General features: G+C 52.0%; 1 protein-coding gene across 4 annotated transcripts in view; it reads left to right on the forward strand.

Annotated features, from left to right (window-relative positions):
* OGDH (oxoglutarate dehydrogenase) overlaps positions 1–12,030 on the forward strand; it is a 30,998-nt gene that overhangs the window by 3,158 nt on the left and 15,810 nt on the right. For 2 of the 4 annotated variants that reach the window (XM_039564429.1, XM_039564426.1), the window contains exons 2-4: positions 242–490; positions 6,784–6,972; positions 9,419–9,521. In XM_039564429.1, the coding sequence (XP_039420363.1) occupies positions 269–490; positions 6,784–6,972; positions 9,419–9,521 (514 nt within the window). In that variant the 5' untranslated portion in view covers positions 242–268. Of the gene's footprint in view, positions 1–241; positions 491–6,783; positions 6,973–9,209; positions 9,301–9,418; positions 9,522–12,030 lie in introns of all 4 variants that reach the window. The other 2 variants (XM_039564428.1, XM_039564430.1) reach the window with 1 other exon arrangement.

A 12,030-nucleotide genomic window follows, 5' to 3' on the forward strand; every position in this document is an offset into this window, starting at 1 on the left:
GGGGAGATGATGATGCCACGCTGCCAGGGATGGGAGAGGCAGAGCTGGCCATGCCAAGTGTACTGAGCGTAAACTGCATTTCCAAGCCGTGAGGGACCTGGCTGTGAGACAGGGCGGATGGATGAATCCAAATTAGAAACTGATCCTAAGCTCAGTTCTCCGTGCTCAGGGGAGGGGGTGGTCTCTGTTCAGTGCTCTCCTGCAGTTATTCGTAACCCACTTTTCTGTTCTCTCTCAACAGGAACTTGTGTGAGGCAACAGGAGAAAAATGCTTAACTTAAGGACTTGTGCGGCAAAGCTGAGGCCGTTGACGGCCTCCCAGACTGTAAAGACAATTTCCCAGCACAGACGGGCAGCACCTAGGACGTTCCAACAGCTCAGGTGCTACAGTGCACCGGTGGCTGCTGAACCGTTTCTGAGTGGGACTAGTTCTAACTATGTGGAGGAAATGTATTATGCTTGGCTGGAAAATCCCAAAAGTGTACATAAGGTAAGGATCAACCTTGCCAGGACGTCACCTTCACTTCTCTGTGTGTCTGAGCAGTGGGTGCAGGTAAGTGCCAGCTCTTGAGGAGGAGTGAATTCATCTGTAGGGGCCAGACGTTTGTGGACGGTCCTTCTGCCTCACTTTGCCCAAAAGAAACAGCAGTGAGTCCTTGAGCAAGAGCCAAGAGGAGCTTTTTCTGTTCAAGAGGGAACGCCGTGGGCTTGGGACACGGGCAGCATCCTGGATGACAAGCGGATACAAGGAATGGCTTCTGGGAATCCACCTGTAGCAAGCTCCCAATACTGTATTTTTTCCATCTCTGGTGGCTTATCAAGAGGGTTTATTCCGGAGTGGAGGATGGGGAAGAGGGCCAAGGAGGGTATTCTCCACATTGTGACTTGTTTCCTTTTTGTCTCAGGCACGGGTGGTGTTCTGTGTTGGGGCAGATGTAGGTAAGCTTGGCTTTGAGCTTGTGTGTGTAAAGCCAGACTGCTGATCTGCAGACCAGGAGGGGGACAAGGTCTGGTGGCCAGAGGAATTCCCACCAGCTGCTCCCGAACTTCAAAGTGGGAAAACAATCCAGCTGTGGGCAGTATGTGCAGAAGTCTGTCCTGATCTGGATCCCTGAAGCTCTTCCAGCAAGAGTGAGCCCAGCAGGTGAGGGCTCAGCTGGGAGGAGGAGTTCTGAAACCTGACAGCATTTTTCCCCATTCCCAGTGTTTCACAAGGAAAATGTTCCTCTAGTGACTAAGTCTCAGCATTACCCAGGGGATTTTTAGGACAGTTTTGAACATGTCCTGATGTGGAGCAGGGATTTTCTTTATTCGTGAGTCATGTGCAAGCCAGGATAGAACGAGTGAATGAGCAACCAGGGGTATAAGGAATCCTATGCCCCAGCACTCATGGCAGTGTGGATGTGTTTTCAATGGCACTGATCCCACCCATCCAAAATGTAGGTGCTAAAACGTTCTCAACGTAGGATTTTCACAAAAAATGTTGACTTCATGCTTCTTTGGAGGGAAACAGACGGCTGAGCCAAACGACAGAATCGGAAGTCACAAAACATCTTAGTTTGGGTTGTGCCCTTTGCAAATAGTGACTCGGGAGCTGCCCAAGCGCATGGTACAGCCCCTCCTTCAGAGGTGCGATATTGAATTAAAAGCCATGAGCTTAAATACTGTAGCTTGATTTAAAAACAAGTGAGGGTTACACCACCTTGTCCCAGCAACAATCATGTGTTTGGCAGAGAGTCGTGCTATGGTACCAGCTCTTTGATTCCAGACTCTGGACAGTCTTGAAAGTCACTCCGAGTGGATCTGAGAGTAAACATCAGCACTGACCATGGAAGCTGGCTGGGAAGTGAATTTGGGTCCTGTGGCCAGACCTCTGGTTTGCTTCTGGGCTTGTGTTCTCGTTAATGGGGCTTGTCAGCCTGTCTGTAGGCAGGCAGGGCATGTGCACATTTGGCTGAAGAAGTTGGAGGAGAATTCAGGTTGGAAGGAGACTTTGGAGCTTCTGTCCAAGCATCCAGCTTGGAGGTGGCCTCTGGCTTGTTGGTGACATCCATCTTCATGGCTAGACCAGGTCACCTGGGGCCTTGTGCAGTCAGGTTTTGAGCCTCTGTAAGGGTGGAGCTTTCACCACCTCTGCAGGCCCCAAGTCCAGTGTTTATGGTGAAGGATTCCAAGTGTGTGATTTCTGGGTGACTGATCCCCTGGAAATCAACAGCTCTGGAAGTACTTCCAGTGCTCAGAGAGCAGAGGAGTAACTGACATAGGATTTTTCCTCCTGCGTGGCTGGGACTCGTTTGTGACAGCAGGAAGATCAGTGATTGAAATGAAATGAAATGAAGTCTTGCCATTTCCAGGAAGCAAACCTGAGACTCATGATGAAAAAAGCAAGTCTCAAAGACTGCTTTTCCAACAAAACCAAGCTGGAGTCCTGCTTGACAGAAAGGGGTTGGAGTAGGGAGATGGGACTGTATGACCTTTGAGTGTCCTTTCTAACCTAAACCGTTCTGTGATCCTACAAAATCCAGCTCCAGGTCCCAGAACTTTTGGTGGGCTTGATGCGTGTGTTGATGTGGACTTTGCCGGTGCTTTCTGGTGCACTTGGCCTCATTCTGGCCTTGTCTCTTGTGTGGACTCCACCTCGTTCCACTGACCTGTTTACCAAGATTCCTTCGCAGCTCCTCTCTGCACTCCTTTGTCCTGTGTGCACTCGTTTGTCCTGTCTTTGCTTTTCCATGGGTCCCCTGTTCCTGGTGGGATGCTGAGCTGCTGTGCTCGGGCTGGGCTTGCAGCCATCTCTGGTCATGCTGGCTCGCAGTCTTCATCAGCCTGTGTGCCCTCCCGGGGGAGGAAAGTGCCACTCCTGTCCTTGATAAGCGTTGGCCTCCATCCTGCCAGATGAAGGGTCAGATCATAGGGTGGAGCTCTTGGAAGGAGTCACGCTGTCACGCGGACCTGGCTGAGGTTTTTCTGTCCCTGTGTAGCACAGAGAGCAGCTGCTCCTCGCTGTGCTGCGTCCCACTAGGGAGGGACACATTGAAGTGGGAAGAGCTGGGGTGTCTTTGCTGTTGTCACCAAAAACCTCTGAGGCTTCCAGCTGATGTGGTGGTCCCAGCTGAGCACACTGAATCCATTTCCTCCTTGTAGACACCAGGGGTTTAAACTGCAGGACAAGCTTTAGTGCTTGCTTAAAATAGGGAAGGTAAAAAATAGGTTATTTTAGGGAATTTTCTGCATGGAATCCTTTAGCTGAACTCCAGTTTCAAAGTCCGATGAGCAGAGTTGGATAATAGTAACAATAGAATAATAAAAATCAGAGCAGAGTGGGAGAAAGGGGAGATGAGGGCATGGGGGATGGGTGCCAGAGGGCTGCCACAGGGTCGGTGCTGCTTGCTCCTGGACCTCATCCCATGCATGTGGGGACACCATCCTCCTGCCCCCTGTTTGACCATCTTGGGTGCTCGGCACAGACCACACTGTCTTCCCATATCCTAAGCAAGCTCATGGGTGCTTTGGGGAAGGTGGCCAAAGAGCTGTGGCTGCAGGTGGGTGGTACCTGCATACACCTGGGGTAGGTTCAGCTTCCTTAAGCAGCACCCCTGGAGTTTGGGTTGAACCAGAGGACAGGGACCCAGCTCTCCTCATGGATCTGTACATGAAGCAGCCCTTAACACAGACTCCTTAACATGCCAGTGTTTGGGATTTTAAATGAAAAGGGGTGAGCCCATCACAGCTCAGAAAACTGAAGGTCCTTGTCTAGGCTGATAAGGGACACGGCAATGTGCATAGCATGAGCCCATTGGTTGCTGCTTGACTGCCTGCTCTCAGCAAAGATTACCTGCCCTAAATTTGGTTCAGGCTACTTCTCCTCCTCCTTCAGCCTTAAGTTCTGATACTCCTCTTCTTCTCCCTGCGGACCATGCCAAGCAGGGTTGGTGCTTCTGGAGCCCATGGCAGGGGAAGGAGCAGGAAGCAGCCTGAGCTGGAGGTGGAAGCTGTGTGTCCCTTATGCACCTCCCAGCCTGCAGCACCCTCAATGCCTGCAGTGGGTAGGAAACGTCACCCCGTCCTCTTGCTGTGCATGCCTGACCTCCAAGCTGGGAAGCTGGGACATGACAGTATGAGCCCACACCCTTCTTTGGGAGCTGAGTCTCGTAGAAGGTGCTTGTTTGGCTTGGTGAGCTGGTTTGGGGCTGTTCCCAATAGAGGAGCCAGCCCTGAGCTCCACTCACAGAACCGAGCTCAGGATCCCTCTGAAGCCTGAACTCTCCTGGTGTGTGGCAGACAGCTGGCTCACCAATCCCGCTTTGCCAGTGCATGGAGGAGCGCTGGGGAAGCCAGTGCAGACTAATGCTTTGTGTTGTGTCTGTGGGACTGTCTAAAGATGCCCTGAATCTGAGCTCTCTTGTACCCCAAATGTGTGTCTATGTATCTTACATCCTGTATGTGTCTATACAGTGTATAAAAGTGAGTGGAGCACTCACAGAGTTGCCACGGGCACAGAGGAGTCAGAGGGGAGTAACCCCATGAGTTTATTACTGCCATTACCTTTGTCAAATGCTGGATTAAGGCAAAGTTCTCCTTCCTGTGATAAAACAGGATAACTCTGATGGGGCTGTTCGGCCTCTCCCGTGGGAGATGTGAGCTCCAGAGGCACCTCTGTGCTCCCCAGAAACTCTTGGGACGGCCCTTGGATTCTCTTGAATTCGAGACCACATCAGCAGGTTGAAAGGTGATGTTTTCCTGGCACTTACCAGGGCCCCAGCCTGCCCTGTGCCATCCGGACATCATTCTGTGAGGCAATAAAGCACTCAGTGAAAGTGCCCAAGCTGACCCAGCCAGTGACACACCTTGTTTGCAGAGTTTAAAGTGAACTTTCTCTTCCAAAACAGAAGCAAATTGCAACTCCAAGAGGTATGAATGGCAGAAGGGAGAAGGTTATAAAGGCGACACCCCTGGCTCCGTCCCTGTCCCCAGCCCCCTCCCAGGTTGACAGGTGCTCCTTTGCTCTTGCCTGTCTTTATTTGCCAGCAGTACACGAAACAACCTTAAACCACGGAGCAAAGCAGCCAGCCAGGTTCCTCTCCATCCCAAGGGCACAGAGCCCATCCCCGGGTCCTTGTCCCTCCGTTTGCAGGAGCTGATGGCTTTGGGGGCACCCAGGAGCTCTGTGAGCGTGGGGAAGGGAAGAGCAGGGATGGAACATAAAGCAGATCTTCCTCGTTTCCCACTGAAATTTCCTTTAGCAGTCAGAAGAGGGTTGGGTGTTTTCTGTCTTGCCTTTTTTTTTCCCCTTTGGGGAGTGATTGTTTATCAGTTACAGTGTCAAAATGTTCCAGATTTTATTTATGTTCCTTTAGCGTGACCTGTTTCTAAATTTATTCACCTTGTGCAGTCATGTGGTGGGGCGATGGGGTGCTTGGGTAAATTGGGGCTGGAAATACCTTCCTGGGACATGTGATGGGTGCTGCAACTGGAGGAGCTCTCGGGGGGAGCAGCTGAGCTGAGGCGACTCCAGCAAAGGGCAGGTTTTCAGTCCTCCCCACGCTGCTTCCAGGGGACAAAAACTGTTTTCTGCCCCAAACAAACCCTGCTTTGAGGGCGCTTTTCTACCTCATTTAAACACTTTGGGGGTGGCTGGCTGGGCTTTGCCCATCTGTGATCGCCAAGGCTGTATTTGGTGCCCTCCAAGGTGCAGGATGCCAAGCTCCCAGTCGGTGGAGAGAGCCTTGGGCTGAAACCAGCATGCAAATCCCACGGGATTTGTTTGCTCTAGCGAGCTTCCTGGGTCTGTGCTGGCACACAGCTGCTGTTCTGCTGTGCCCTCATCCTTTGCCATCATCTGGCGGCACATGAGACAAGGCACAAGCGTGACGGGAGGATGTGGCTTGGACTTTGTTTGGCCAGGCTCTCTCCTTCCCCAGATCTGTTGGTGCTTCTGCAAGGAGACAGGTTAACTTGGGTTTGGCCTGGGACACTTCCAGGTTTTTCAGACGGTGCTGGAAAAGTATGACAGTACACCAAGTCTGTCAAGGGCTTTTTTCCTTTCCAAGTGTTTTGGTTTGTTTTCTTAACACCTAAAAATGCCCATCTGCAGAGGGAACAGGAGCAGAGCCTGTTGGCAGCTGCCTCATTCTGGGCATGGGAGAGCTGGTATGGGAGTACCTCCATAGTGCTGGCATTGGTGTCACCAAAAGGATGGGGAGAAATTGAAGAAGAGGTAGAAAAAGGAAACCATTGCTGGTTGAGGGCTGAACAACACAGCTGATGTGGGGATTTAGGTCTCAGACCATTCAGACCATGGAAAGATGAAGAGGTGTATTTGATTACAAGGCCAAAATATTTTTCAGAAAATATTTGGGGTATTTAGAGGGCAGTGGCTTCCCCTGGGGAGAGGGAAATGGGCTGGAAGTCCAGGCTGGGGCTCGTTGCTCAGAGCAGCGGTTCTGAGAGCAGAGCCAAGGGACGGGGTATCACTGTGTCCTGTCCTGGGTGCCACTGCCAAGAGAGGGGTGGCTCTGGTGTTGGCCTCATGCCAAGAGAAGCAATCTGTATGGATGGGAAGTGGGACAGTGATGTAGCTGGAATAGTGGGAGAGCTTTAGTGCTTTTTTGTTCAAGGCAGGTGGGTGCCTTCAGCAGTGGCTGCGTGGAGCTGAGGTACAGGGGAGGAGGCAGCTCTGTCCCCTGCTTTGGCAGTAGAGCTGAGACCTCTGTAACCTCAGCCGAGGAGGTGTTTGGGCTGCAAGTGATGACCCTGCTCACCTCTCTTCTTTCCTTTTTCTAGTCATGGGACATCTTTTTTCGCAACGCCAATGCTGGAGCTGCTCCAGGCACTGCTTACCAAAGCCCCCCTCCACTGACTCCCAGCCTCTCCACCCTGTCCCAAGCGCAGTCCCTGGTTCAGGCACAGCCTAACGTGGATAAACTGGTGGAGGACCATCTTGCAGTGCAGTCTCTCATCAGGGCATATCAGGTAGGTGGACTTTGTGCCGAGGAGGGTCGCGTCCTTTGTAGAGGGGCTTGCGGTGGCTGAGGGGGGCTGGATTTAGTGTGAGTGATCCGCGTGTTTGCATGGAGAGCACGCAGGATAGGAGCTGGGCTGCCTGGTTTGGAATAGGAGCAGCTGATCTGTTGGGGCAGAAGCTCAGCTGATGCTTTGCCAGACAATAGGAAGATTAAAGCTTTGTCATCCAAACAGGGTGGCAGGGAGGGGGAGGTCTTCTCCACACAGGGTAGTTTGCTGCCTTCTGGAATGCTGCTCCTGTGCCGTGGGCTCCTGCCATGCTTAGCAGTGGCATGGAGCACCCATCCTGCTTCCCCCCTGTTGCTGACAGAACTTCCAAGGTCCTAAAAGGAAGGCTCAGGAAACGTTGCCATGTGATTCGCAACCTGATAGAGGCGTCTGGTGCTGATGGGCTGCAGCTCAGACCAATGCTGTCAAGTCAGCCTTCTGGGAGAAATGAATTTGGAGCAGGAAAGAAACATCCTCTGGCTGGGGGAAGGCCAGCAAGTATTTTAACTTGGGAGAACATTTAAGTGTGTTTCTACATCTGTGTTACAGTTTTACTTTTTGCTGTGCTCTGGTTTATCAAGTATGGGGGCTGTAATTATGGCTGTGGTGAGAAGTTAATGAAGCCAGATGCTGTGCAGTTGTGACCGTGAGCTTCTCACGGGTTCCTGCGATGAAGCACTTGCAGTGCTGTGCAGCTGTGTTCCTGCTGAGGTATGGGGAAAATCCAGTGTAAAAGGCTGTGAGTTAGGGCAGGAGCTATAGCACTGGGCGAGTCCAAAGGTCTGCCCAGCCTTGGCCCTGCTCTCTGGCTCCAAGACAGTGCCCCTGCCCTGCCTGCCTCTGCAGCTGCAGCGCTGATGTCAGCATCGGGACCTGTTTGCGAGGGCCTGCATGGCTGATTCCATGAGAGATGACCACGCTGCCAGCTCTCAGGCAGCCCCTGCCAGTGGAGCAAGCGGGCAGACGCCGAGTTTGAACGTGCAGTGACTGATGTAGTTGGAGGCAGAAGCTCAAAGTCAGTGATTTGAACACAAAATCCGTAACCTCTTCAGCATGCTCGTCTCTTCTTCAGGCTCTGAATGGCAGCGCAGGAAGATGATGGCTCTTGGATGTATTTTTCTAAGCTATTTGTAGTGAGAAATCCACCTCCCTCCGTGCCCTGGTGTCACAGTAGAGCTGTAGCTGCAGCGGGATGTGCAGGTGGGGAGGTTCAGGACGGTATATGGAGGTATGAAAGAGTAGGAAGGTGAAGGAAGCCCTGCATGTGATTGGTAACCTACTTAAAACATCACACAAGAATTTCTTACTTGGATCGAGCTTGGTTTTCCCTGTGATTATAGGTGAGCAATTACTACTCCGCTGCGGCATCAGTGAGGACTCCTTAATTGCAACTGTGTTTGCATGTCCAAGTCATTATTACTTTTGAGTTGTGGAGTGGTTTGGCTTGGCAGAGGTCTTACAGACCATCTGGTTCCCACCTCTCTGGCACGGGCAGGGACACCTTCCACTGTGCCAGGTTACTCCAAGCCTGGACCAGCCTGGCCTTGAACACTTCCAGGGATCCAGGGGCAGCCACAGCTTCTCTGGGCAACCTGTGCCAGGGCTTCACCACACTCACAGGGAAGAATTCATATAATCCCAGAATACTTTGTATTGGAAGGGTCCTTAAAGCTTCTCTTGTTCCACCCTGCTGCCCCCCTGCCATAGGCAGGGACACCTACTGCAACCTTCCAAGTTGTTCCACAAGGCACATGCGACCTGGCCTTGAGCACTGCCAGGGAGGGGGCAACCACAGCTTCTCTGGGCAAATTGCCTCTTCATGTGCCTGTGATGCTTAGGAGGAGATCATCAGTGTGAAGTTCCTGCATCTGTAGAGAGGAGCTGCTCGAGTTGGGCACTGGGAAAGCATCAGGAGACCCTTACACCCCGTCTCTGCTGTGCAGGAGCTTCCATCGCCCCGTACCCCTGCCAAACCTGGTGCGAGGTAGAGCAGTCCTGCTGGCTGCTGGCACTCTCCTGTGTGCTGTAGGTGACACTAAGCCCAACTTCTCCAGGCTTCAGCTGCAGCTAGAATTGGGGTAGCTCTGCACAAAATGTGAAGAGGGAAAGTCTGAATGAAATTTTCTAACTTCTTTTTTTTTTAGGAATGTTTCTTCAATTCACTTGTTTTGATGACTAATCTGTGTTGTTGCTTCCAGGTCAGGGGTCACCACATTGCAAAGCTTGATCCTCTCGGCATTAGTTGTGTAAATTTTGATGATGCACCAGTAACTGTTTCTCCAAACGTCGGTGAGAATTACTCTGCAAATTAATTCTAATGTAATTTAACTTTTTTACCCCTCCCCTCTTTTGTTTTTCTCTCCCTTTTGGTTCCTGTTCTCCTTTCCATTCCTGGTGCATTTCATAGATTCGAGGGCATCATGTAGCACAACTCGATCCACTGGGCATCTTGGATGCAGATCTGGACTCCTCCCTTCCAGCCGATATTATCACATCCACAGACAAACTGGGTGAGGGCTTTGAGAGCAGTTGGTGCTGCATTGCTTGAGCTCCCCTCTCTTTCACAGCTTCTTAGGTAGATTGCTTCACAAGTCGGGGGTCTGAAGTTTCCTTAGTAATGATCACTCTAAAATTGTAGTTGCCGGCAGCAGCAGCAGCAGCAGTGCAGTCCTGCCACCCTCCGGCTGTCACCCCAGTACTCAGCTCATGTTTCTTCAGCCAGTGCCATCACTGATCGTGCTGACCCAGAAGCAAAAAGCCCAGAAGGGCTGGAAGCAATTGCATCTCCTGGAATTGCAAAGCAGAGAGGTTTTGTGTTGGTGAGAGCTGGAGGTCTGTTCTCTCAGCTCCTCTTGCTGCACTTGGGGACCCTCAGAGCTGGGGGTGAACGTACTGGGTTCATCTCTGCAGGGCTGAGGCTGCCCTCCTGAACTTCCAGCTTGCCCCAGCATCTCTAAATCCTTTAGCTGCCTTTTTTCCAAGACTGAGCTATGAGTCCCTACTGGTGATCATAACAAGGAAGCTTTGGGATGCATTCCTGTCCAAGTAGAGAGGCGGAAATCCAAATGTGTTTGAGTGAGAGCTGCATGGGTGTTGTACAGAAGTGTGTGTGTGGTCCCCAGGACTTGAAATCCTGATCTGAAAGTGCTTAAACCCAGCACCTCTCCATGTGCCTTAGAGCTGATTTCTGTAGTTTGCTACCATTCTCCCAGCCAGGATGAGGTTGCTGAACTCTGCCACCTCACTGGTGCTTCCCAGGGTGGTTCCCTGGCACTCCGAGTGCTCCAGAGGCATGCTCCTGCTCCTAACGTAGAGTAGAACAGCAGTGATGATTACTAACTTCGCCAATTGAACCAGCCAATCAGAATGCACGGTGCATGTAAATCACCTTGATTCCTTATTCGTCTGCCAGCACAGGGACACCAGCCCTGGACCTGCTGGACCTTCCGACAGGATTACAGTGTACCAGGAGCGGTAGGGAAGGGAGTAGGTTTTGGTTGGACCAGTTCACTGGATGGTGAGGAAGCTGCTTCATCCCACAGTCTGGACTCTGACATGCTTCTCTGGAGGACCAAACCTTGGCTGAACCTCAGGGGCAGTCCAGCTCCAGCTTGGAGCATGTCCTGTGCCTGAGATATTTTGATGGCAAGAGGTGGGGAGATGATGGCTGTGAACCCAGCTGTGGGAGAAGACGTGCTCATAGTCAGCACTGCGAGGAAAGCAGGGAGACTTTTTAGGTGAACTTGGAGTCACTTATCATGGTTGGGTAGTGGAGAGGATGAGGAAAGGCTTTTCCAGCTCAGGGTTTTTAGCCTCTGCTGTGGGCACTACAGTTCTGAAGCAGAGCAGGAGAGGAGAGCCCTGAAGCCTTATGCCTGGTGGATGCGTATCCCTTTTGAGAGTAGAGCAGGGCCTGGATGAAACCCAGAGAGAGTCAACTGTGAGTGGTGGCAGTGACAGCTGTCCCTCAGCAGGAAAGGGAGCTGGGTGTGGGGAGCAGAGTTACCGTGCTGCTCAGGAAGTCATAGACTGACAGAATGGTCTGGGCTGGAAGGGACCTTAAGAGGTCACCTAGTCTAATCCCACTGCCACAGGCAGGGACACCTTCCACTAGACCAGGTTGCTCCAAGCCCTGTCCAACCTGTCCTTGGACATTTCCAGGGATGGGGCATCCACAGCTGCTCTGGGCAACCTGTGCCAGGGCCTCACCACCCTCACGGGGAAGAATTTCTTCCTTATGTCCAATCTAGCCATGCCCTTTGTCAGTGTGCAACCCTTGTCCCTTGTCCTGGCACTGCAAAGCCTGGTAAAAAGTCTCTCTGCTCCTTTCCTGTAAGTCCCTTTATACACTGAAAGGTCACAACAGGATTTCCTGGAGTTTTCTCTCCTCCAGGCTTGACACCCCCAGCTTTCCCAGTCTATCTCCATAGCAGAGGGGTTCCAGGCCTTCAAGCATCTCTGTGGCCTCCTCTGGACTTGCTCCAGCAAATCCATGTTTGTCTTGCCCTGGGGACCCCAGTGCTGGAGGCAGCACTGGTGGGGTCTCACCTGAGTGAAGCAGAGGGGTAGAACGCCTCCCCTCAGCCTGCTGGTCACACTTCCGATGCAGCCCAGGACATGTATGGATTTCTGGATTGTCAGTGCACGTGGCTGGCTCATGTCCAGCTTCACATCCACCAGGACCTCAAAATCCTTCTCTACAAAGCTGCTTTCCATCCATCCATCCATCCATCCATCCATCCATCCATCCATCCATCCGTGCTGGGACTGGGGATTGCCCCGGCTCTTGCATTTGGCGTTGTTGAACTTCACGAAGTTCACATAGTCCCTCTCTTCCCGCCTGTCCAAGTATGTATGTCCTGTATGGCATCCTGTCCCTCCAGCATGTCACTGCAACACTCAGTGGTGTCACCTGGCTGAGGGTGCCCATCATTCCACTGTCCATGTCATCGATGGAGGAATTAAACCCTACTGATCCCAGTAGAGAGCCTTGAGAGACACTGCTCCTTACTGTTCTCC

Source organism: Corvus cornix, chromosome 22 (assembly GCF_000738735.6).
Source record: "Corvus cornix cornix isolate S_Up_H32 chromosome 22, ASM73873v5, whole genome shotgun sequence".
In the NCBI taxonomy this organism is placed as follows: domain Eukaryota; kingdom Metazoa; phylum Chordata; class Aves; order Passeriformes; family Corvidae; genus Corvus; species Corvus cornix.